We start from the raw sequence: 22,402 nt of genomic DNA, 5'->3' as shown, positions 1-22,402 counted from the left end.
ATGTTGCACGTCCTGTACGGGATACAGAAAATGTTCGGCTGCTGCCCTGGCCAGCACATTCTCCAGATCTCTCACCAACTGAAAACGACTGGTCAATGGTGGCCGAGCAACTGGCTCGTCACAATACGCCAGTCACTACTCTTGCTGAACTGTGGTATCATGTTGAAGCTGCATGGGCAGCTGTACCTGTACACGCCATCCAAGCTCTCTTTGACTCAATGCCCAGGCGTATCAACGCCGTTATTACGGCCAGAGTTGGTTGTTCTAGGTACAGATTTCTCAGGATCTATGCACCGAAATTGCGTGAAAATGTAATCACATGTCAGTTCTAGTATAATATATTTGTCCAATGAATACCCGTTTATCATCTGCATTTCTTCTTGGTGTAGGAATTTCAATGGCCAGTAGTGTATGTTCATCAGATAAGAGTTCAACCGATGGTGTGGAGCACGCAACGTGAATTCTTTCTACAGGCTGTTATTGCATAGACTGTGAGGAGTCTAGGCACATCGCCATTGTCGCTGTCATCCCCGTTCTGTTTTTCGTTTTCGATCTCAGTGGTCCGTGTGCTGGAAGTTGCCCACTTGCGTGGGCTCCGCGCCGCTATTTGGTCAGAGTTCTCTCTCTCTCTCTCTCTCTCTCTCTCACTCACACACACACTCACACACACACACACACATAACAGGCGCACACGTACGCTGACTCGGGCGCACTCGGGCTCTGCCCGTAACGGCGGTGACGCACGCGACAAACGGTCAGCCTCCTCTCCAAGGCGGTGACCGTCCAGGCGTACCTCGGAGGTCGCTGCCCGAAACTGGCGGCGCGCGCAGGTGGTCGGCACCTGTCGCTCCTCCGACACCTGGCCATACTGCCTGTAGCGCGCGTCCCCGATACAGTGGCCAGATGGGGAATCCCAACGCAACATACCCTACTTGTTCAGTCGTGGAAGTAGCGTAGCGACCGCGGCGTTTCAAGGCACTGCAGAGTCCAACCATTATGCTCGTTGCTTTAGCTAAGGATGGAGATGTGAACGCGTTGGTTCATCAAGTTAAGGCAAATTGAAAAAGAGAGAGCGAGGGAGAAGTGAGGGTCATATTCACGTGTGAGTGATCAACCGCCTCCCTAAAAAATATTTCTCTTTTTCATACCTCCTCTGTGTTACCACAGATGACGTGTCACTGATCTCATTTGTACTAAGATTACAGTACACGCAAGGTGCCTATTTGCTTCCAACGCCCTGAGTGCAATGCATAAGTTCTAACAAATGCTCACCAACCTGCATTCTTCTATAGTTGTCTCCTGCTCAGGGATCAGCACTTAGGAAGTGAATTCGTAATCTTGAGGCTGTAAGAAACTCTTTGCGAGGAACTGTTATTTTAGAAATGATTAAATTTCCAACCAGTTTGTTGTACGGGATGCCACTCGCTTATTTATTGGCAGAACCCGAGAAACTGCACAATTATATTCGTTTTCAGATTCACAAATGATTTCTATTCTTCAACAAATTAATGAACTGCATATTTCAGTAAATTAGTATCGCACTGTTCTCAACTATATGTTCAAATAACCATACATTGCTAATAAAGTCTTAACTGATACCACGGCGGACATGTCCGGCCTCCGAGACTGACGAACGAGCTCTGACTTACATTCTAGACATTGCTAACTAAGTCTTAACTGATACCGCGGCGAACAACATGTCCGTCCTCCGAATCTTCCAAACTAGCTCTGATCTTACAGCCGAACCAGTTCGCCCGCCATCCAAGTTAGGCTCGATCTGAAGATCACCGAAGTGCTTCGTCTGCCTTTTCATTTTGCAGTTGTTTATTATTCTGCTGGTTATTAATACTTGTGAAATAATGGAATGATAGCACGCTCTCGAGAGATGCTTTAATTTGAAATTAAAGTAAATACGCTGTCTAATTTGTCTAATATTAATAGAAGGTTGTCATTTTGGTGCGCAACATCCGAACGCAGCAGCTAATGTTGGAGATGGACCATAATTTAGGCGGTCTGTCTCACGATACCCGTACCGAGCAAACCATCTGTCGTCTGTACCTAACACTACATTACGTCATTTTGCCACAGCTGCCTTCTCAACTGCTCTAAAAAGAGCTTCTTGTATCCGAATGTGACGGCTGCAAAGCCAGAAATATTGCAGAGCTCACCATGGGGGATCATGGTAAAAAAAAAAAAATAAAAAAAAAAATGTGACACATGGCCCGCATCTCGTGGTCGTGCGGTAGCGTTCTCGCTTCCCACGCCCGGGTTCCCGGGTTCGATTCCCGGCGGGATCAGGGATTTTCTCTGCCTCGTGATGGCTGGGTGTTGTGTGCTGTCCTTAGGTTAGTTAGGTTTAAGTAGTTCTAAGTTCTAGGGGACTTATGACCACAGCAGTTGAGTCCCATAGTGCTCAGAGCCATTTTTTTGTGACACATGACGGACAAAAAAAGTATTGATCTGTGCCTAACACAATGAGTGGATGGAAAGTGTCACATCATGGGCATCATCACCCAAAGCTGCCAAAATCCAGTACTTTCATACAGTGGAATACTTTAATGGAAATTTCATACTTGTGTGAGCTTATTTTCAGCACAGAAAAAAGGTGATCCTACAGATGAAGAAAGGCGTAAGTGCATGATGGCTGCTGGGCGTATAGACCAGTGGTGGAACTTTTCGGGCGGAAATCACAACACAGCATGCCGAGAGGACGTGCACCTGCACTATATCACCATCTTTAGGACTCTGAGAACGGCAAAATCATTGGCATGAGGACATAGGACAACATACCGACAGATCGCACAGTTGGTTGTAGTGAAATGACCGCAGGGCGAGTGGTGTCGAGGTGGACATCAGTGTGGTAAGAGAAGCAGGAACGAGTTCTGCCTGAACGATATCACGAGAAGACTGATCGACTGTTTCTGACGAACAGACGGAGGACGTTGGTGTCCAGGCAGCAGTTAAAGCCAGTGTACCACTACGTAGCGCTGCGAACGAATTTCTGGAAGCTGGGTTGAGATGTCGAGTTGCCAGGCATCGTTTTAGGCTGACACCATACCAACGACAACGATCATTTTTAATGTTCAGTGTTGGGTCTCTTTAGGATTTGTGACGGCCGTTTCGACATCAGTGTATTCGTAGACTGCCAAGCGAAAGCGTACGAGAACGGAAGTTCTCAGGATCTACACATTTCCAAAAACTGGTATCAAAGTGTGGGTAGCTGCTGCATATGCCAACAGGAATTATTTAGTAATTATTTGAGCCATGCATAATGGTCGCCAGTATTTGGAAAGAAAAGACACCAAATGGCATACAAGCACGATAGTGCAAGACCCCCCCCCCCTCTAGTTCACACCACAAACTCCTTGAGGGATGTACGAATCATTCACTGGCCAGCCCAGTCCCCTGATTTGTCATCCATTGAGAATATCTGGGGTGTTGCTTGCTTGCCATAATTAATACAAGAGTGTATTCATGCCCACAGAGGGGTCACGCCTTATACTGTTGTTGATGATGAGCATTTGTTCCAAATCGAAAGAAAGTTGAACAGCGCCACGAAGTCTGATAAGTATCGTGCTAGTGCTCCATGTCTCCATTTCCGTCATTGTATGACGGAATACCCTACTGCTTTCTCTGTCAGAACTGCGCCGAAAGAAGTAGTAGTAGAAGCAGTATTAACGTCTCCTTATCATCTGGATGATTAGAGATGGACTAGTAACACATTTCAGGAAGGGTGTCGAAAAGACTCGGTATTCGTCTTGTTGATGGAATCATGTCGACATTCGTTTCAAGTGGTTTAGAGAAGCCATGAAACTCATAGACTAGATGCCTGTGTCACAACTTCAACTTCGTTTCTCCCGAATACTTGTCCGCTGTCTTAATTAGTGTCCTACCTCGTTTGCTAATATTTATTCGAGTAGCCCATTAGAAAAGTGTTTGGTGGTTACGTGTTACTGGCATATGTGCTTGACTGTTGTTGGTCTGCCAATCCATTGAGCAAATGGTTATACTTTCTCGTGAAAGACTACATGTTTCACTACTTTTTACTTGCATAATTAGACTATAGATAATGAATGAATGGTACGTGTACAAACGCACAAATCTAAATGGCACCAGCATCTTATTAAGATGTCAGGGTTATTAAGATGAAAGTTGCCACATAAAGCGCTCTAACCTTGACCCGAAGATAGGAGAGATTTAGGAAGAGCACATCATTGTTTGGTTGAACAACTTGTTGTGACGCGAAACGGAAGATACCCAATACTGCTACTAGACGGTGATGGAGATGACTGTAAAGACTTTATCCGTCTAAAAATATGCACACGGAAACTACTACGGTTTTCATTCGGGAATGAATGTCAATGATAAAGCCACTTGACAAATTCCCCGTTTAGTCCTAAAACATTCACAGCACAAAAATGTTAAATGTGAACAGTGTGTGCCCCACATTTCTGGTCATTATTTTAAGGAGAAGATTTTCGTCTCTTACTGTTGAATTTCAATCAAGTCGACTGCCATTTAGTCTTGAGTGTCACTTACAAAGGTAAGAATTCGAGTCTACGCACAAGTAAGGAAAGATATAGATCATTTGGGATGCTAAAAATTTCACAAACAATTAAAGAACATTTCCGCATCATCTTCACAAATTTCCGTAAACCAACGTATTGCTGCGTACACAATTCATATTACGACTGCAACTGACAGACTTGACGTGGACAGAACGTACTGGTGTACAGACAATCACACGTACTTACTCGTTCAATATATGCTGCACTCATTAAAAGTTACAGAATTCTGTTAAATGGTTTGAAAACCCCACACTGCATTTGGTGAGTGCGTTTCTAGCGCTACTATCTCAATTTGTGGACCCGGTTAACGGCAATGAAGTTTGAAAAATAAATTAAAGATGACGGTATTGAAAGAAGGAGCAGGTATTTTTGTAGGTTTGTCACCGATCTGTTTCCCTACAACGAACGTTTCAGCTGCTGCGGCTTAGTGAAGAAGCTTTTGGGATACACTGTAGCACGGCATTTCGGTTCTGTATGGAAAAGTCTGCGTCATCCGACCTTTCCGCGAGGAACGTGGAACGTATGCTTAATACGGTGTGAAATGCTTTCACTCACAAAAAGAAAAATAAAGGATAGAAAAAACATTGTCGCCTTCTCCACTGTAATTCGTTTCGTAACGCCTCTCCTGTGACCCGTAGATAGGCACCCCGTTGTCGAATTTGTTGCGTACGTAGTACCAGTCTTTAGTCTGACAGCACCGCTGTGCTCAAAAGGAGGACGCGCGCGTGTATTGTTGTTGCTTTACGCGAGGTATTACTGTTTTTGCCACACCGGCTGCTGGCAGATTTTCTCATTCGTTTCGCTCTTGGGGCGTGACCGTCCGGTGAACACTACCAGGAGGTATGCAGTGCAGCCTCATTCAGACGCGACGCAACTCGCGCTGCTGGTAGTCAGAGAGCAGTACCAAAAGGTTTTAACAAATACTCAAATCACATCGAGTAAGTAAACAGGTGTTCTACAGTTTTATTACAGAATCTTTTAAATTGTAGAGGGGACATATTAGAAAAATGTTTTACGTAATATCGAAAGTTTAGAAACTATCAGCTTTTGCACGGACCTGTCACATTAATGTGACCACCACCTATTTTCTACTTCAACGTGCAGTAACCAGTGACAGACGGCACGTGGCAGCAATAGCAGTGAAGGATATATGAAGCGTGTCTGGGGGACGCAGAAAACAGTGCAGTAGCTGTCGAGGAAAAGGGGCGATTTATCTGACGTTCAGTAGGGCATGATTAGATTAGATTAGATTAGTACTTGTTCCATAGATCATGAATACGACACTTAGTAATGATGTGGAACGTGTCAGGTTAACAAAAGGTGTCTATACAAGATATTACACAAAATATTACATGACACTTAATATTTTTCAATTTTTTTTGAGTGGGGTGGAGGGGTTGGGGAAATTACCCACTTACTATATCCAAAAATTCATCCAATGAGTAGAAGGAGTTGCCATTAAGAAATTCTTTTAATTTCCTTTTAAATGCTATACGGCAGGGCCTCCCAACCTGTGGTCCGCGGACCCCTTAGGGGTCCGTTGGCTCTTTCTAGGGGGTCCGCGGCCACCTTTCACCAAATCGTGTAAAATAATGAGTAAAATTATTGAATAAAAATGTGAAAATCAAATTCATCACTGTTTTTTTTTTTCGTGTGAAAAACATGTGTACTTTTACTTCAGGTCGTATCCCCAAGCAGCTTTTGCGGTTCCTAAGTGAGAACGTACACACAGTTTAGTGCCGGAAATGCGGCTTCTCTGATCGACTGTTTTGCAACAATACAGGGGTCGTTTGTGCGCCGGCTCACGGCGCTAGATGCGCTGAAACCTTTTACGCATGCGCGGAGCGAGCTTTGTCGACCAATCACAGGGCTCGCTGACACGTAAGCGGCCCCAGGCATCATTAAATGTTAAACTTGCCTTGTCAGTGCACAACCTATTTCATAAGTCGATTCTTAACCAGTTTATTACTTCTAACATGAATCGGTGGCTGAAGTCAGGATCACTGGAGAAGAATGCAGTTTCTCCATCGCCTTCACAAGGGGAAGTTTCCAGTTGAAATGAATGAGGAGGGAGGACGATCAAAGGAAGACTTTACATACATTTGAACATTTTTCTTCGGATTTCACGGAAACACACGCACACACATACACACACACGACCATAGGCGACAGCTTGTCAACAGCGAACAGTTTGGACGTGACGTTGATTGCTCTTGGAGGAAGACAGGTCCATCGTGTGAAATTTCAATTACCAAGTAATTTTAATCAAGATATAGTGTGTTGAACAAAGGGAGTAAATCCACTAGTAAGAGTCTGGATACAGTGAGAATTCCAATTGGATCGTTAATTTCAAGTTGTTTTCATTCATCTCTAAACAAAAGACTATTGATACTTCGGGGGGGGGGGTCGGTCATTGGGAACATGGCACCTGCATTAAGAAGCTTTCAGTTCCCATGGGTTTCGCTCTAAAATTTGGAGTTACTGTGCTCTTGACTGACTAGGGGTCCGCCATGGATTTTCGACTGAAGAAGGGGTCCGCCAGCTGAAAAGGTTGGGATGCCCTGCTATATGGCTATCTGTCAGACTTTTGATGCTATTAGGTAAGTGACCAAAGACTTTTGTGGCAGCATAATTTATCCCCTTCTAAGCCAAAGTTAGATTTAAACTTGAGTAGTGAAGATCATCCTTTCTCCTAGTGTTGTAGCCATGTACACAGCTATTACTCTTGAATTCGTTCGGATTGTTAATAACAAATTTCATAAGTGAATATATATATATATATATATATATATATATATTTATTTATTTATTTATTTATTGTGAGGCTACAGTGAAGATCTCTAGCTCATTGGTTTTCGGGCCAAGGATGGAAAAATTTCTGAAACGGCTTAGTTTGTAAACTGTTAGCGTGCCGCCGTGGTTATAGCTTACCGTGGATGCCAAAATGGGGCTATATAAAACCGGCGCCAAGGCAACTGTTTTGCACTGCGGGCCACAAATGACCGGGCGAACTGACGGACAGTTGTTGAGTAGCCGACCACCCTGATGAACCAACGGTCTCTTAACAGTGTCTGCTCAACGACGGTCCAGCTAGCATTGCTGCATATGGGCCTCCACAGCAGGTTCAAATGGTCCAAATGGCTCTGAGCACTATGGGACTTAACTTCTGTGGTCATCAGTCTCCTAGAACTTAGAACTACTTAAACCTAACTAACCGAAGGATATCACACACATCTATGCCAGAGACAGGATTCGAACCTGCGACCGCAGCGGTCGCGCAGTTCCAGACTGTAGCGCCTAGAACAGCTCGGCCACTCCGGCCGGCTCAGCATAATAACAGAAACAACAAAACATCTTTATTCGCAAACTTCGAGAGAAGATGGAGATGAACGATAATGAAGAGAGCGCCTCTCTTGGGATGAGTTTCTGAATAAAACGTAAATATTGTTATAGGCATACACATTGACTCTGTGATACATTGTTATCCGACGGAGCACAACCTTTAGAAAAACAAATGGGTGAATCGTGAAAATAAATGGAATCACTAATGGCTAATAGTGAGGTTTCCAAAATGATAATCGATAAGAGTTTATGTTGTTACTTGGCCACTGGAGTCTCCTGTGCGTGTCGTAAGGGGCAACTCGCTCGGTCACTACTGTAGAGTCGCGGATGCGAAAACGTCGGTCCTTTGGAACATCGGTTTGCGAAAGAAGGGCGATATCTCTATTGCTGCCGGCAACTAAGGAAGTGCTTTCATTAGCGCTGGTGATTTCGAGGAAGCTGGTCGAGTGAAAACACTCCTCTGTCGAAGTGCAACCAAACGTCCTGGTACCATCATATCGCAGCCCTCGAGGGACTGAAGAGGGAAGTTTACGTTTACACACTTGAGCAGTGTGATGCCGGAAACGACCTGTCGCTTACATTACCTCAGAAAAAACACATTTAAGTCTGATGGGCAACAGCAGTCGTTGGATACTGGTTACCAAAACCTAAATCTCAAACGGTATCCGTGTGGTACTTTACTGGAAGGTTTTTCAGTTCCTTCCGATGTAAGTGCTCTAATTCCCAACTGAATATTACAAAGTTATTAATCAAATTTGCAAGTTACGCATCACGATTGATGAGTGACGTATATCAGTAAAACGAAATAACACATATGTAACTAGGTAAGAAAATGTTGTGTTGCTGCAGCTTTCGTTTCAGTCGTGACAGAGAAAGGAAGATCAGGGTTTAAAGCCATGTCGATACTGGATGTCGGACTGGTGAATACTGGAGAAGGAAATCGGGCGTATCTTAAGAAGCTTCGCAACATTTCCGTGCTGGTTTTCATTAGGCCAGTAATATAGTGTGTCTACTGACCGTTTAAAACCAGCTGGCTGAGCCTGTGTCCATTCCGATTTGAAATGGTAGTAAGTGATGTATGCTGTCGAGATTGCACTATGGAGGAACTACCAACGAACCCATGTTACAGAACTATACAGATAAATAATTTTGTCTAAATATAAGCCATTGCGAAATCTGTCGCAGTTGGACCAATTTACTGACACTGCCGTTAACAAAATCGATTCATGTAGTATGATTCATTTAGTATGTTTCAATACACTCTGTGAGAGCACAGAAAACACCATCTTGCTGGAAGATGTACCCATGCAGCACGTGGTGCAGTGAGCATCCGAAATATCTCGGCGCTTGGGAAACGTGTGTCCGCCAAGGCCACCTGGAAACTCCATCTTGTGAGGTTATATAGCGAATCTTGCTAACAACAAACCTGTACAGACGAAGGAAGACTTTGTTGCCCAGATTATGGCTGAAACAGAAATGAGTCATCGACGCCGGGGACTTTTGACAGAGGGTATCAAAACAGATACAGTTTCTGCTTCAAACGTGGTGGCTACCATAGCATACTCAAGTTACTGCCCTAGGTGAGGTTACAAGCAAGCAAGACGGTTACTACTACGGAAAAGCTTACTTTTAAAATTCCGGAAATGGACTTCCCAAACGACTCTTAATTTAATTCCTCACCGAACGTGTGCCCTAATGAGTTCGTCATTTACATAAACGCGAATGTTGCTCTTCTTTTTGTTCATATTTATCGTCCTTCCTCCTAGGCTGAGATGATTACAACTACATCTACATATAGACAGATATTCCGCAAACTGCTGTACGGCGATGGGCGGAGGATGCTCTGTATCTCTAATAGTCGTTTCCTTTCCTGTTCCACTCGTAAATAGAGCGACGGAAGAACGACTGTCTATATGCCTCACTACGAGTCGTAATGTCTCGTATCTTATCTTCATGGTCCTTATGCGCAGTGTAAATTATGTGATCAAAAGAATCCGGACACCCCTAGAAACATACGCTTTTCATATTAGGTGAATTGTGCTGCCCCCTACTGCCAGGTAGGAACTCACGGACTTCGAACGTGGTCAGGTGACTGGGTGTCACTTGTGTCATACTCCTGTACGCGAGATTTACACACTCCTGAGCACCCCTAGGTCCACTGTTTCCGATGTGATAGTGAAGTGGAAACGTGAAGGGACATGTACAGCACAAAAGCGTACAGGTCGACCCCGTCTGTCGACTGACAGAGACCGTCGAGAGTTGAAGAGGGTCCTGTCACACGGGAATTCCAAACTGCATCAAGAACCACTGCAGTAACTATGACAGTTAGGCAAGAGTTGAGAAAACTTGGATTTCATGATCGAGCGGCTGCTCATAAGCCACACATCACGCCAGTAAATGCCAAACGACGCCTCGCGTGGTTTAAGGAGTGTAACCATTGGACGATTGAACAGTGGAAAAACATTGTGTGGAGTGGCGATCCGATGGCGGGGTGTGTGTATGGTGAATGCCCGGTGAACGTCATCTGGCAGCGCGTGTAGTGCCAACAGTAAAATTCGGGGGCGGTGGTGTTACGCTGTGGTCGTATTTTTCGTGGATGGGGCTTTCATCCCTTGTTGTTTTGCGTTGCACTGTCACATCACAGGCCTACATTGATGTTTCAAGCACTTTCTTGCTTCCCACTGTTGAAGAGCAATACGGGGATGGCGACTGCATCTTTCAACACGATTGAGCACCTGTTCATAATGCACGGCCTGTGACGGAGTGGTTACACGACAACAACATCCCTGTAATGGACTGGCCTGCACAGATTCCTGACCTGAAGCCTATAGAACACTTTTGGGATGTATTGGAACGCCGACATCGTACCAGGCCTCGCCGACCGACATCGATACCTCCCCTCAGTGCAGCACTCCGTGATGAATGGGTTGCCATTTCCCAAGAAACTTCCAGCGCCTGATTGAACGCATGCCTCCGAGAATGGAAGCTGTCGTCATCAACACCATATTGAATTACCGATGGAGGCGGCCACGATCTTGTAAGTCATTTTCAGCCAGGTGTCCGGATTCTTTTGATCACATAGTGTATGTTGTCGACAGTTGAATCGTTCGGCAGTTAGCTTGAAATGTCGGTTCTTTAAATTTTATCAATAGTGTTCCTCGAAAAGAACGTTGCCTTCCCTCCAGGGACTCTCATTTGAGCTCCCGAAGCATCTCCGTAACACCCACATGTTAGTCGAACCTACCGGTAACAAATCTAACAGCTCGCCTTTGAACTTTTTCGATGTCTTCCTTTAATCCGGCCTGGTGCGGATACCAAACACTCGAGAAATACTAAAGAACAGGTCGCACTAGCGACCTATAAACGGTATCCTTCACAGGTGAACCACATTTTCCTAAATTTCACCCAATAAATCGAAGTCGACCATTCACCTTCCCTACCACAATCTTCACATGCTCATTCCATTCCATATCGCTTTAGAACGTTACGCCCAGATATTCAAACGACGTGACTGTCAAGCAGGATGCTAGTAATGCTGTATCCGAACATTACGGGTTTGATCTTCTTACTTGTCCACATTAACTTACATTTTCTACATTTAGAGCCAGCTGCCATTCATCACACCAACTAGAAGTCCACCTTGTTTCCTTCTACAGTCATTCAACTTCGACACCTTACCGTGCATCACAGCATTATCAGCAAACAAACGCAGATTGCTGCCCACCATCTTCACGAAATCATTTATGTGTGTGATTAAATCTTGATAACAAGTTTTTTGAACTGTCTACTGTAGAAAGACATATCAAATGCTTTCGGATTGCTCGAGAAGTGAGTTTCGTTCACAACAAAAACTCAAATTTTTCTCATTGACTGTAATTTATTTGTTTAAGTTCAACTATTGCTGCTTTACTTTTCTCTCTTTTTAAACGGATAGATACTGAGAATCAGAATTTGTTGCAGTGATTAAAAGCTATAAAGTGGTGGAAGGTTAAATCACTCTCTTCGGGCTTCGCTGCTGAAAGTAACACTCTACAACACAATGAAAATAACCTCATTATAAAGCAAATTCGAGGAAATGCGGACGCCTCGTCTACCAGGTAGGAATTAGTAACTAAACTTATTTACATCTTATATGACAGACATGTGTAAGATGCTCGCAGGCGCCGTAATAGAAAGCTGCTAGTTCCCACACGGGTGACTAGTTTCCGTATGTTATAGGACTGTGCGGAACTGCGTGATGAGATGATTTTCACTGCGTTGTATACTATTGAGTTTGGTAATAAATTCCGTGAGCAGTGATAGCTGTTGCCACGCCTCTTTGGTTTTAATGCATTAGTCATGTCGCCGATTGTTGATGCTCAGTTTATTACTACTTGGAAGTAGCCCAAGGCTGAAAATGGAACAGCGGAATCGAAATAAATAAAAGTACAGTCAACATGCACCATCTCAAAGGGAAATCCATACAACTTTACTAAATAGTAGGACGGACGAAGCAGTCACATAATCATGCTAGCCCTTACCTTGAGCTCTAAAGAGCATTTGACTCCCTTCTCATTTCACCTACCTGTTCTACTGTTAGTTCAAGGCTACCCTTGAGGTGCGCTTCCATCCCTTTAGCATGGGTCGGGAAGGGGATAGTGGTGTTACATTCTGAAAATCACCTTGACAGTATTTCCCGGAATTCATTTATTTTAGGTGTTTTCACTATTATTGTAATGTATTGAACATTCTTCCTGTACACGAGTCTTGGTAAAACATAACAGATTTTGTACTTCTGTTGCTGCCACGCAGGATTTATACACGAGTATATGCCGTGTTTAGATGCAGTGTTAAATTTCTGCGTTACTTGGACAGTTTCTCAACAATAACTTAACAAGCACTGGTTTCACTGATCTTGGATGGTTGGCCCTTGTGAAATTTTTCAACTGACGAGCGATGACAGCAGGGAATGTGGATTTGTTGATGTAATTATTCTTATGTACTCTACTTTGCTGCCTCTTAAGCCCGTACCTACTTCTGCTAATGGAAAAGAGCGATGTATTTGTAGTCATATTTGTTATGCAATCACGCTCTGAAATGCATTTTAAATCCACACTCTTTATTCTTGCCTGCTGCTGCGCTGCCGCTTTTGGTGGAGTCGATTCTTCAGAGTGGTGTGTTCTTTCACATGTTCCACGAATAGCCTTCGCCTCGGCAGAAATGTCTCTCACACCATTGTTCCACATTGCCCCACACCGTTTTGCATTGCAGCTCGCCGTACAAAATGTTGCTTCTTACTTCTCCACTATTCAGAATCATTAAACGAAGAAAACAACTACTAAATCGAGTAATATTATGGGTCTCCTTCGTCTGGTATGAAAACGTTTGATTTTCGGCAGAATTCTTGAGTATACTCCAGAAGAGATGGCAAAGTTTCTATCCTTGATTCAAAACGAATTTACAAACCACCATCAGTGCGAAAGTCAGGTTGCCATTTTCTCGCACCACACCCTGCCAACCATGGATACACGACAAGACGCAGATTCCATAGTCTTAGATTTCCGGAAAGTGTTTGACTCAGTGAAAAACTTGAAACTGCTAACAAAGATTAGAGCATGCGAAATAGGCTCTTAGATATGTGAGTGGCACGAAGACTTTTTCAGGTAATAGAACACAATACGTTTTTTCTGGACAGTGAGTGTTCTTTAGAAATGAGGATATCGTCAAGAGTTCCCCACGGAATTGCGACTGCACCGTTGTTTTTCTCTGCATACTCGTAAATAAATGATTTGGCAGACAGAGTGATCAGTAATCTGCAATTGTTTGCTGATGATGGTGTGGTGTACAGTAAGGTGTCGTCGTTGAGTGGCAGCAGGAGGATACAAGATGACTTAGATATAATTTCTTGGTGTGATGGATGGTAGGTAGCTCTAAATGTATAAAACTGTAAGTTAATGCAGATAAATAGGAAAAACAATCCCGAGATGTTCGATAGTAGTGAGTGCTTGACACTGTCTCGTTGATTTAATACCTGGGCGTATCGGCGCGAAAGCAACATGAAATGAAACGAGCACTTAAGGTCGGTAGCAGGGAAGGCAAATTGTCGACTTTGGTTAATTCGGAGAATTATAGGAAAGTGTAGTTCATATATAAAGTGGAACGTGTACTGAAAAAACGTGTCAGCCATTCTTCTACATCTACATCCATACTCCGCAAGCCACCTGACGGTGTGTGGCGGAGGGTACCCTGAGTACCTCTATCGGTTCTCCCTTCTATTCCAGTCTCGTATTGTTCGTGGAAAGAAAGATTGTCGGTATGCCTCTGTGTGGGCTCTAATCTCTCTGATTTTATCCTAATGGTCTCTTCGCGAGATATACGTAGGAGGGAGCAATGTACTGCTTGACTCCTCGGTGAAGGTATGTTCTCGAAACTTCAACAAAAGCCCGTACCGAGCTACTGAGCGTCTCTCCTGCAGAGTCTTCCACTGGAGTTTATCTATCATCTCTATCATTCTTGAGTCCTGTTCGAGTGTTCGGAATTCCCATCAGCACGAATTAAACCAAGACATCGAAGCACTTCAGTGACTTGCTGGTGGGTTTGTTACTGGTAGGTTCGAACGACAAGCAAGTGTTACGGAGATGCTTTGTGAACTCAAACGGGAATACCTGTAGGGAAGAAGACTTATTTTCGCGAAACACTGTGTAGAAAGTTTAGAGACAGGCTGCAGAATGATACTACATACATTGAGTGTAAAGACATCGAAGATAAGAGAAATCAGGACTCGTACGGAAGCATATAGAGAGTCGTTTTTTTACTTGATCTATTTGCGAGTGAAACAGGGAATGGAATGTCTAGCATTAGTAAAAGGTATCCGATCCACCATCATGCGCAGTATGTACGAGGGTTGTCCGGAAAGTAAGTTCCGATCGGTCGTGAAATGGAAACCACAGTGAGAACCAGAAGCGTTTTATTTGCAACAGTTAGGTACACCTTCCACCTCCTTCTCTACATAGTCGCCGCTCCAACTTCGAGTGTTGTCATAGTGTTGTATCAACTTTCCAGTATCCCCGTCATAGAAAGCAGCCGCCTGTGCTTTCGGCGAATTGTCTACACTGGTCCGCAGCTCGTTGTCTGTGGAAAAATTTTGTCTTCATAGCCAGCGGTTGTTGTGAGCAGAGACGAGACTCAGGGGGAGCCAATTACGGACTGTATTGTGGGTGATCAAACACTTCTCATCGGAAACGCTGCAGGAGCGTCTTCATTGCCCCTGCAGTGTACGGCCGAGCATTGTCATGAAGCTGGAACTGCTCGATAGTTGTGTTACGTGGGCTGCATGACACAGGCGAAATCTCTAACCAGGCCCTCATACTTGGCGGGAGACTACGCATCTTTACATGCTCACTGTTCAATCAAAACTGAAAAGAGCGACGCGACACGATCAACGGGCATACTACAGACACTGTCCAACACATCTGTGCAAAGTTTTACAGGATTTTCCCAGTGGTTTCCATTTCGCGACCGATCGGAACTTACTTTCTGCACAACCCTCGCATGTAGCTGCAGAACTGAATTCAACTGTTGTTAAACTTATGAATGTGACTCGAATTATCATTCAGTACTTGGCATTTAGATTAAACTGAAAAATATACAAATCGTTGCGTACGGAGGAATGCTTTGGCAACGTGTGTACTACTAACACAGCCGCGTTAGAAATGACGAAAACGTTACCAGTGGGAAAATTTAACGTGCCTGTGAAACCCAGCACAAATACGACTGACAAGGGAACCTCCCCATCGCACCCCCCTCAGATTTAGTTATAAGTTGGCACAGTGGATAGGCCTTGAAAAACTGAAAACAGATCAATTGAGAAAACAGGAAGAAGTTGTGTCGAACTGTGAAAACATAAGCAAAATATACAAACTGAGTAGTTCATGGGAAGATATGCAACATCAAGGAGACTGGGAACGCGGGAGCGCTGTTGTCTCGTGGTAACGTGAGCAGCTGCGGAACGAAAGGTCCTTGGTTCAAATCTTCCATCGAGTGAAAAGTTTTATTTTTTAATTTTCAGTTTATGTGACAAACTCTTATGTTTTCATCACTTTTTTGGGAGTTATTATCACATCCACAAGAAAACCTAAATCGGGCAAGGTAGAAGACTCTTTTTACCCATTCGCCAAGTGTACAAGTTAGGTGGGTCGACAACATATTCCTGTCATGTGACGCACATGCCATCACCAGTGTCGTATAGAATATATCAGATCTGTTTTCCTGTGGAGGAATCGGTTGACCTATGACTTTGCGATCAAATGTTTTCGGTTCCCATTGGAGAGGCACGTCCTTTCGTCTACTAATCGCACGGTTTTGCGATGCGGTCGCAAAACACAGACACTAAACTTATTACAGTGAACAGAGACGTCAATGAACGAACGGACAGATAATAACTATGCAAAAATAAAAAAAAGTAAAATTTTCACACTAGAGAAGACTTGAACCAAGGACCTCTCGTTCTGCAGCTGCTCACGCTACCACGGGACCACGGCGCTCCTGAGCCCACATTGTCCATGATGTTGCCTATGTGGCCCATGGACTACTCAGTTTGTATATTTTGCTTATTTTTTTACAGTTCCACACAACTTCTTCCTGTTTTCTCGAATTCATTTGTGTTCAGTTTTTCAAGGCCTATGCACTGTGCCAGCTTATAACTAAATCTGAGGGGGATGCGATGGGGATGTTCCCTTGTGAGTACGAAAATCTATACCTCATTCCCTTCCGGCGTCGCGAGAATCGGCAGTATCGGAGATGGAGTGGCTATTGTGAATGGAGCACGCGGCAGACCTTTGAAGCCGACCTGTCAGTTTCCGGCCGACGCATTTTCGCCTACACCTGTCGGTGCGCCGCCACTTGAAAGGGTGCGAAGCTTTTGAAAGGACTGCAGCGTCGCCACGCGGCTGTGTATGGGGGAGGTGGAGGAGGAGAACGAGGGCCCGCGATCGCTCGCGGTGTTTTCCTTCGATCCACCGCCCTGCATTCAGCCTCTGCGGGAGGCGGAATGGCTATTTGTACTGTGCGTTTGTAGGCGGGGGTGAATGGCATTATGCGCTCCCTCCGGGCGGACCCGTGTTTGTCGTGGGGGAGCGAGAGATTGGTTCAGCCAACACAAAACGCTCCGAACGACGTGCCGGGGCGCGAGGACGGGGACCGACTCAAAAATCGAGCTCGTAGAGCCGTCAAGTTATGCGGCTCCACAGAAACCTGTTCGGGAACGAGCTGTCGTACGTATTTCTGGTAATAAAGTGTTGACTGAGGGGGCAGTTTCACCAGTGAGTCGGAGCTAATAATACACTGGCGGACAAAAAAGATGAAGCACACAGGACGGGAGAAGGAAACTAAACTTCTCTGGTTAAGAGGGTATGTGATATTATTCAGTGCTTACAAACCTAATGGAATTTACAAAGAACTTGGTACGAGCTCAGTTATTACACAACTGGCCATTAAAATTGCTACACCAAGAAGAAATGCAGATTATAAACGGGTATTCATTGGACAAATATATTTTATTAGAACTGACATGTGATTACATTTTCACGCAATTTGGGTGCATAGAACCTAAGAAATCAGTACCCAGAACAACCACCTTTGGCCGTAATAACGGCCTTGATACGCCTTGGCATTGAGTCAAACAGAGCTTGGATGGCGTGTACAGGTACAGGTACAGCTGCCCATGCAGCTTCAACACGATACCATAGTTCATCAAGAGTAGTGTCTGGTGTATTGTGACGAGCTAGTTGCTCGACCACCATTGACCAGACTTTTCAGTTGGTGAGAGATCTGGAGAATGTGCTGGCCAGGGCAGCAGTCGAACATTTTCTGTATCCAGATAGGCCCGTACAGCAATTGCAACATGCGGTCGTGCATTATCCTGCTGAAGTGTAGGGTTTCGCAGGGATCGAATGAAGGGTAGAGCCACGGGTCGTAACACATCTGAAATGTAACGTCCACTGTTCAAAGTGCCGTCAATGCGAACAAGAAGTGACCAAGACGTGAAACCAATGGCACCCCATACCATCACGCCGGGTGATACGCCAGTATGGCGATGACGAATACACGCTTCCAATGTGCGTTCACCGCGATGTTCAAGGGTAACCGCAGCCATGGTCTCCGAGCTGATAGTTCATACTGCTGCAAACATCGTCGAACTGTTCGTGCAGATGGTTGTTGTCTTGCAAACGTCCGCATCTGTTGACTCAGGGATCCAGACGTGGCTGCACGATCCGTTACAGCCATGCGGATAAGATTCCTGTCATCTCGACTGCTAGTGGTACGAGGCCGTTGGGATCCAGCATGGCGTTCCGTATTACCCTCCTGAACCCACCGATTCCATATTTTGCTAACAGTCATTGGATCTCGACCAACGCGAGCAGCAATGTCGCGATACGGTAAACCACAATCGCGATAGGCTACAATCCGATCTTTATCAAAGCCGGAAAAGTGATGGTACGCATTTCTCCTCCTTACACGAGGCATCACAACAACGTTTCACCAGGCAACGTCGGTCAACTGCTGTTTGTGTATGAGAAATCGGTTGAAAACTTTCCTTATGTCAGCACGTTGTAGGTGTCACCACCGGCGCAAACCTTGTGTGAATGCTCTGAAAAGCTAATCATTTGCATATCACAGCATCTTCTTACTGTCGGTTAAATTTCGCGTCTGTAACACGTGATCTTCGTGATGTAGCAATTTTAATGGCCAATAGTGTATTACAACTTTGGACCTCCTCTAGCGTGGATGCATGCACCGATTCGACTGGGAACGGTGCCAGAAACCTGTTGTATCCTCTCCTAAGGCAATCCGGAGCACAACTATTGTAAGTGGTCCTAGATCGATACTGGAATTGGGACGTTAATTGCGACCTAGCCGGTCCCGAACATGTCCTATCAGGGAAAGATCCGGGGACGTAGCTCACCACGAGAGTAGTGCAGCATCACACAGACAGGTCGTAGACACACATGTATTTCATGTCTTTTTTTTTTCTTTTTATCGCCTGCTGTCTCTAATGGTTGGCGTATCTGGATACTGGTGGCAGTATCCCAGTACTAGGTACGAGGGGACTCCAAAGAGTAAGTCACACATGTCGTCCCACTCTAAGATTATTAACAGCGAGGGTGGCACATTGTGAAAAAAGAGTACATGTTCTGGGTCTCATGCAGACATAGTTCTGCTGAGATACAGATAAAAGGAGCATCACTGTGTGGGACGAAATGGTGCGGTTTCTGGAAATGTACTCCAGAGTACCCGGCAGAGCACAATTCTGGTGGGCAAAACGACTAATTTACACACAGGTTCGCCATCAAATTTAGGCAGTATATGGGCCAAATGCAATGTCGCGTATAGTGGTAGTGAAATGGTGCCAACAGTTTGATCAAGGCAGTACAGACGATGGTGATGCTGACTGGGAAGGAAGGCCATCGGCATCGACCACAGACGATGATGTCCAGGCACTCGAGGAACTGATTCGCAACAATCGCAGACTTTACGCGATGATTCACGCAACGATTCTTGAGTGTCTCTGTGACCTAGCAGTGCATTTATATCGTTCAACAATTGGTACCGTCAAGACCCGAGTGAGTTCAGCCCTCAAATCGTGGAAGACTCGTAGCGAGATGCAACGAACTGTGCAAGATACTACTAATATGCAGATTTTATTTAAAGCTACTATTCAATGATCTACGACTGATAGACAGTACTGGAACAGTCTCCTATTTTTCAAGTTATCTAGAATTCACGCTCTCTACATATTGCAAATAAAATTGATGATGTTTTATTCATTTACTAAATATTTGGAGCGTTCATAGTTACCCAGGTCACCCTGTATAAACTACGGAAGCAACAGCCATAATAATGTGTTATTGATTGTGCCAGTGTTAATGCCACGAACTTATCCAGTGACACACGGTTCGTCAGCCAACCAATATAATGTTTGTCGTGACTATTGTATCAGGCGAGTCACGTATCCACTGTAAGTCAATCCTGAACTATGTCAGATAAACAAAGTGTGTTGGCTCTAATAGAAATGAACCCTTCTGCACAGCAGTTAAATCCTAGTCTCAAGCAAAACCACTTATGTATTTGGATCGTTACCAATAGCAACGGTTTAAAGGTTAACGTACCCAATATCACTTGAGAAACAAAATCAGATTAGGTATCTTATACATAAATTAATGACAGTAGTCATCGTTCAACAAGCATTCGCAAATTACTGAAGTTTCATGTTATTTACTAGACAAGGGGAAAACCCCTTATTAGTACTGCTTGGAATTACTGTTTATGGAACTACTATATACTTATAAGATACATCTAATTGATCTATACTAGTAAGTTGTATGGTCCTGTGTGTCACGCCATTATTAATTAATTACGCAGTGGCTTTCATAAAGCCTTTTTCCTAAGTTTGCCGAATGTGGTCTTATAAGTTATAAATTAGAATAACATTCGTGAATCAATCTAAGATAGTACAATGACACTAAAAAAAGAACAGGCACTGTAACACTCGACGATAGTCACCCTAAGCCCATGGTAATAAGTCCAATTCCACCAATGTTGTGGTATCAATGGACCTTACAAAAACACTTAATCAGTATTTACTTTCGAGTTCCTTACGAATTTTACACCGTGAAATGCGTGTGCAATTTTTATTCTTCTGTCTTAGTTGTAAAATTACTTTTAACATAAGACAATTAGTAACAATCGTCAGCGATATTACACCGGTTGTCAAGATAATGTCGATATCTATAAGTCGATGTTTACTAGGGCACGTCATTTCACGTCAATAAAGACATGTTTATTTAAAGACTCTGTACATTGCAAAACCTATCTCCGTGACTAATGGTCGTTTATGAGACTATTGTCCACCGATACTAATAATGCTTATTTTCCTCTACATTAATATCAAAGCTGGGACGTCGCAAATCAGGAGTCACAGCTGTGTACCGCCGGCCGGCACGTGGGAGATCCGACAGTTTTGCGTGACCTGATGACAGACGCCTCGCCCAACGACTCACAGTGCTTTTGTTTAGTGTCAGAACTCCGTAGACGTTCTGCAAATGCCAATGAATATCTGCGATGCTCTGGTTTTTCGCCAAACGAAACTTAATGGGAGGTCTTTCGTAACAACGTTTCCCCTCTATGTATTACACATTTTTGTATGTACTAGTAGTGCCTGTGGTCGAAATTCGACTAACTGAGTCAGTGCACCTGATCTGTGATGAAAAAATTTCATCTATCTTACAGTGACAAAGTCAACGTAAGAAATTTTAACCTCAGAACTGACCCATGGAACGCAGAACGCTGGTAAAAATTACTCGAGGGATCACCGTCAGCACAGCGTGTGCTCGGCAGCTGATCAGAGTTGCTTTGGAAGAGCACGGACCCGGCGTTCAGCCACCCACGTAGAACGGCTGTAACACAGTGAGGATGCGCGACCGTAGCAAAAGGAGCAGCAAGAAGCCGGGCGGGTCGCGTTTTCGCCGAGCGGGACCGCTCGCGGGTCGCTGCGGGGGTCCGCCGTCGCCTCCGTCGTCGCGGTGCTTGCTCCTGCAAGTGCCGCCATAAACTACAGCCGCCTCCACAATAGCCAGCGAATTCCCTCCGCAGACGCTGCCACCCGACGCTTGTTACAGGCTGTGGCCCTCGTCCCGAACACCGTCTCCAATGGCCTGATCGCTGCCCGCGACACTGAACCTTAATCTTCCATCCTTTTCGCCTCGAGTGTGGTCTTAACAACTGCCTGACTCAAAGATCTGCACCGTAATCTAGCGATTCTCACTAAGCTATTCACGTGACAAGCATTTTGAGAACGTAGTGTAAAGAAGGTGCACCTTTAGACGTAGGGAGAGAACAAAAGGAAGATTAAGGTTTACCGTCCCATTGACGATCATGTCAGTAGAGACGGAACACAAACTCGGATCCGGGAAGGGTGGATTTTTTATCCGTTCCGTCTACAAGATTCCTGTAGCTATTGTCGAGTTTTTTAATCCTTCTAAATTACATCTCCACTACACTCATGCTCATAAATTAAGGATAATGGTGATATATGGCCAAACAACGCTCTGATGGGCGGTTTGCGGGATTAAAACACCTCCGGGTATGACCATGCGGTGCATTTGACCTGCGGTTGTCGCAAGGTGGCGCTGGCAGGAGTCCACATATACAGAGGTGTGCTGGTGCCTGTCAGAGTACGGTGCAGCGAGTAAATGTGCAGACGTTTTAAGACGTGCTAATGGTGACTGTGTGTTAAAAATGGCTCAAACAACACATATTGATGACGTTATGAGGTGTAGAATACTAGGGCGACTGGAGGCTGGTCAAACACAGCAGGCTGTAGCACGGGCCTCCCGTGTACCACAAAGTGGGATCTCAAGATTATAGCAACGATTCCAGCAGACAGGAAACGTGTCCAGGCGCTACAGTACGGAACGTCCACAGTGTACAACACCACAAGAAGGCCGATATCTTAC

The 22,402-nt window shown here is 44.6% G+C and overlaps 2 protein-coding genes across 2 annotated transcripts in view; one reads left to right on the top strand and one right to left on the bottom strand.

Annotated features, from left to right (window-relative positions):
- LOC126245060 (mucin-5AC) overlaps positions 1–22,402 on the top strand; it is a 465,061-nt gene that overhangs the window by 57,713 nt on the left and 384,946 nt on the right. The window lies entirely within an intron of this gene.
- Positions 21,323–22,402, bottom strand: part of LOC126235883 (uncharacterized) — a 117,122-nt gene continuing 116,042 nt past the window's right edge. The window contains exon 2 of the mRNA XM_049944850.1: positions 21,323–21,479. Within this exon, the coding sequence (XP_049800807.1) occupies positions 21,323–21,479 (157 nt within the window). The remainder of the gene's footprint in view (positions 21,480–22,402) is intronic.

The sequence above is a fragment of the Schistocerca nitens genome, chromosome 1 (genome assembly GCF_023898315.1).
Source record: "Schistocerca nitens isolate TAMUIC-IGC-003100 chromosome 1, iqSchNite1.1, whole genome shotgun sequence".
NCBI classification, from domain to species: domain Eukaryota; kingdom Metazoa; phylum Arthropoda; class Insecta; order Orthoptera; family Acrididae; genus Schistocerca; species Schistocerca nitens.
Note: the sequence above shows the minus strand (reverse complement) of the source record. Positions and strands in the feature narration are given on the sequence as shown.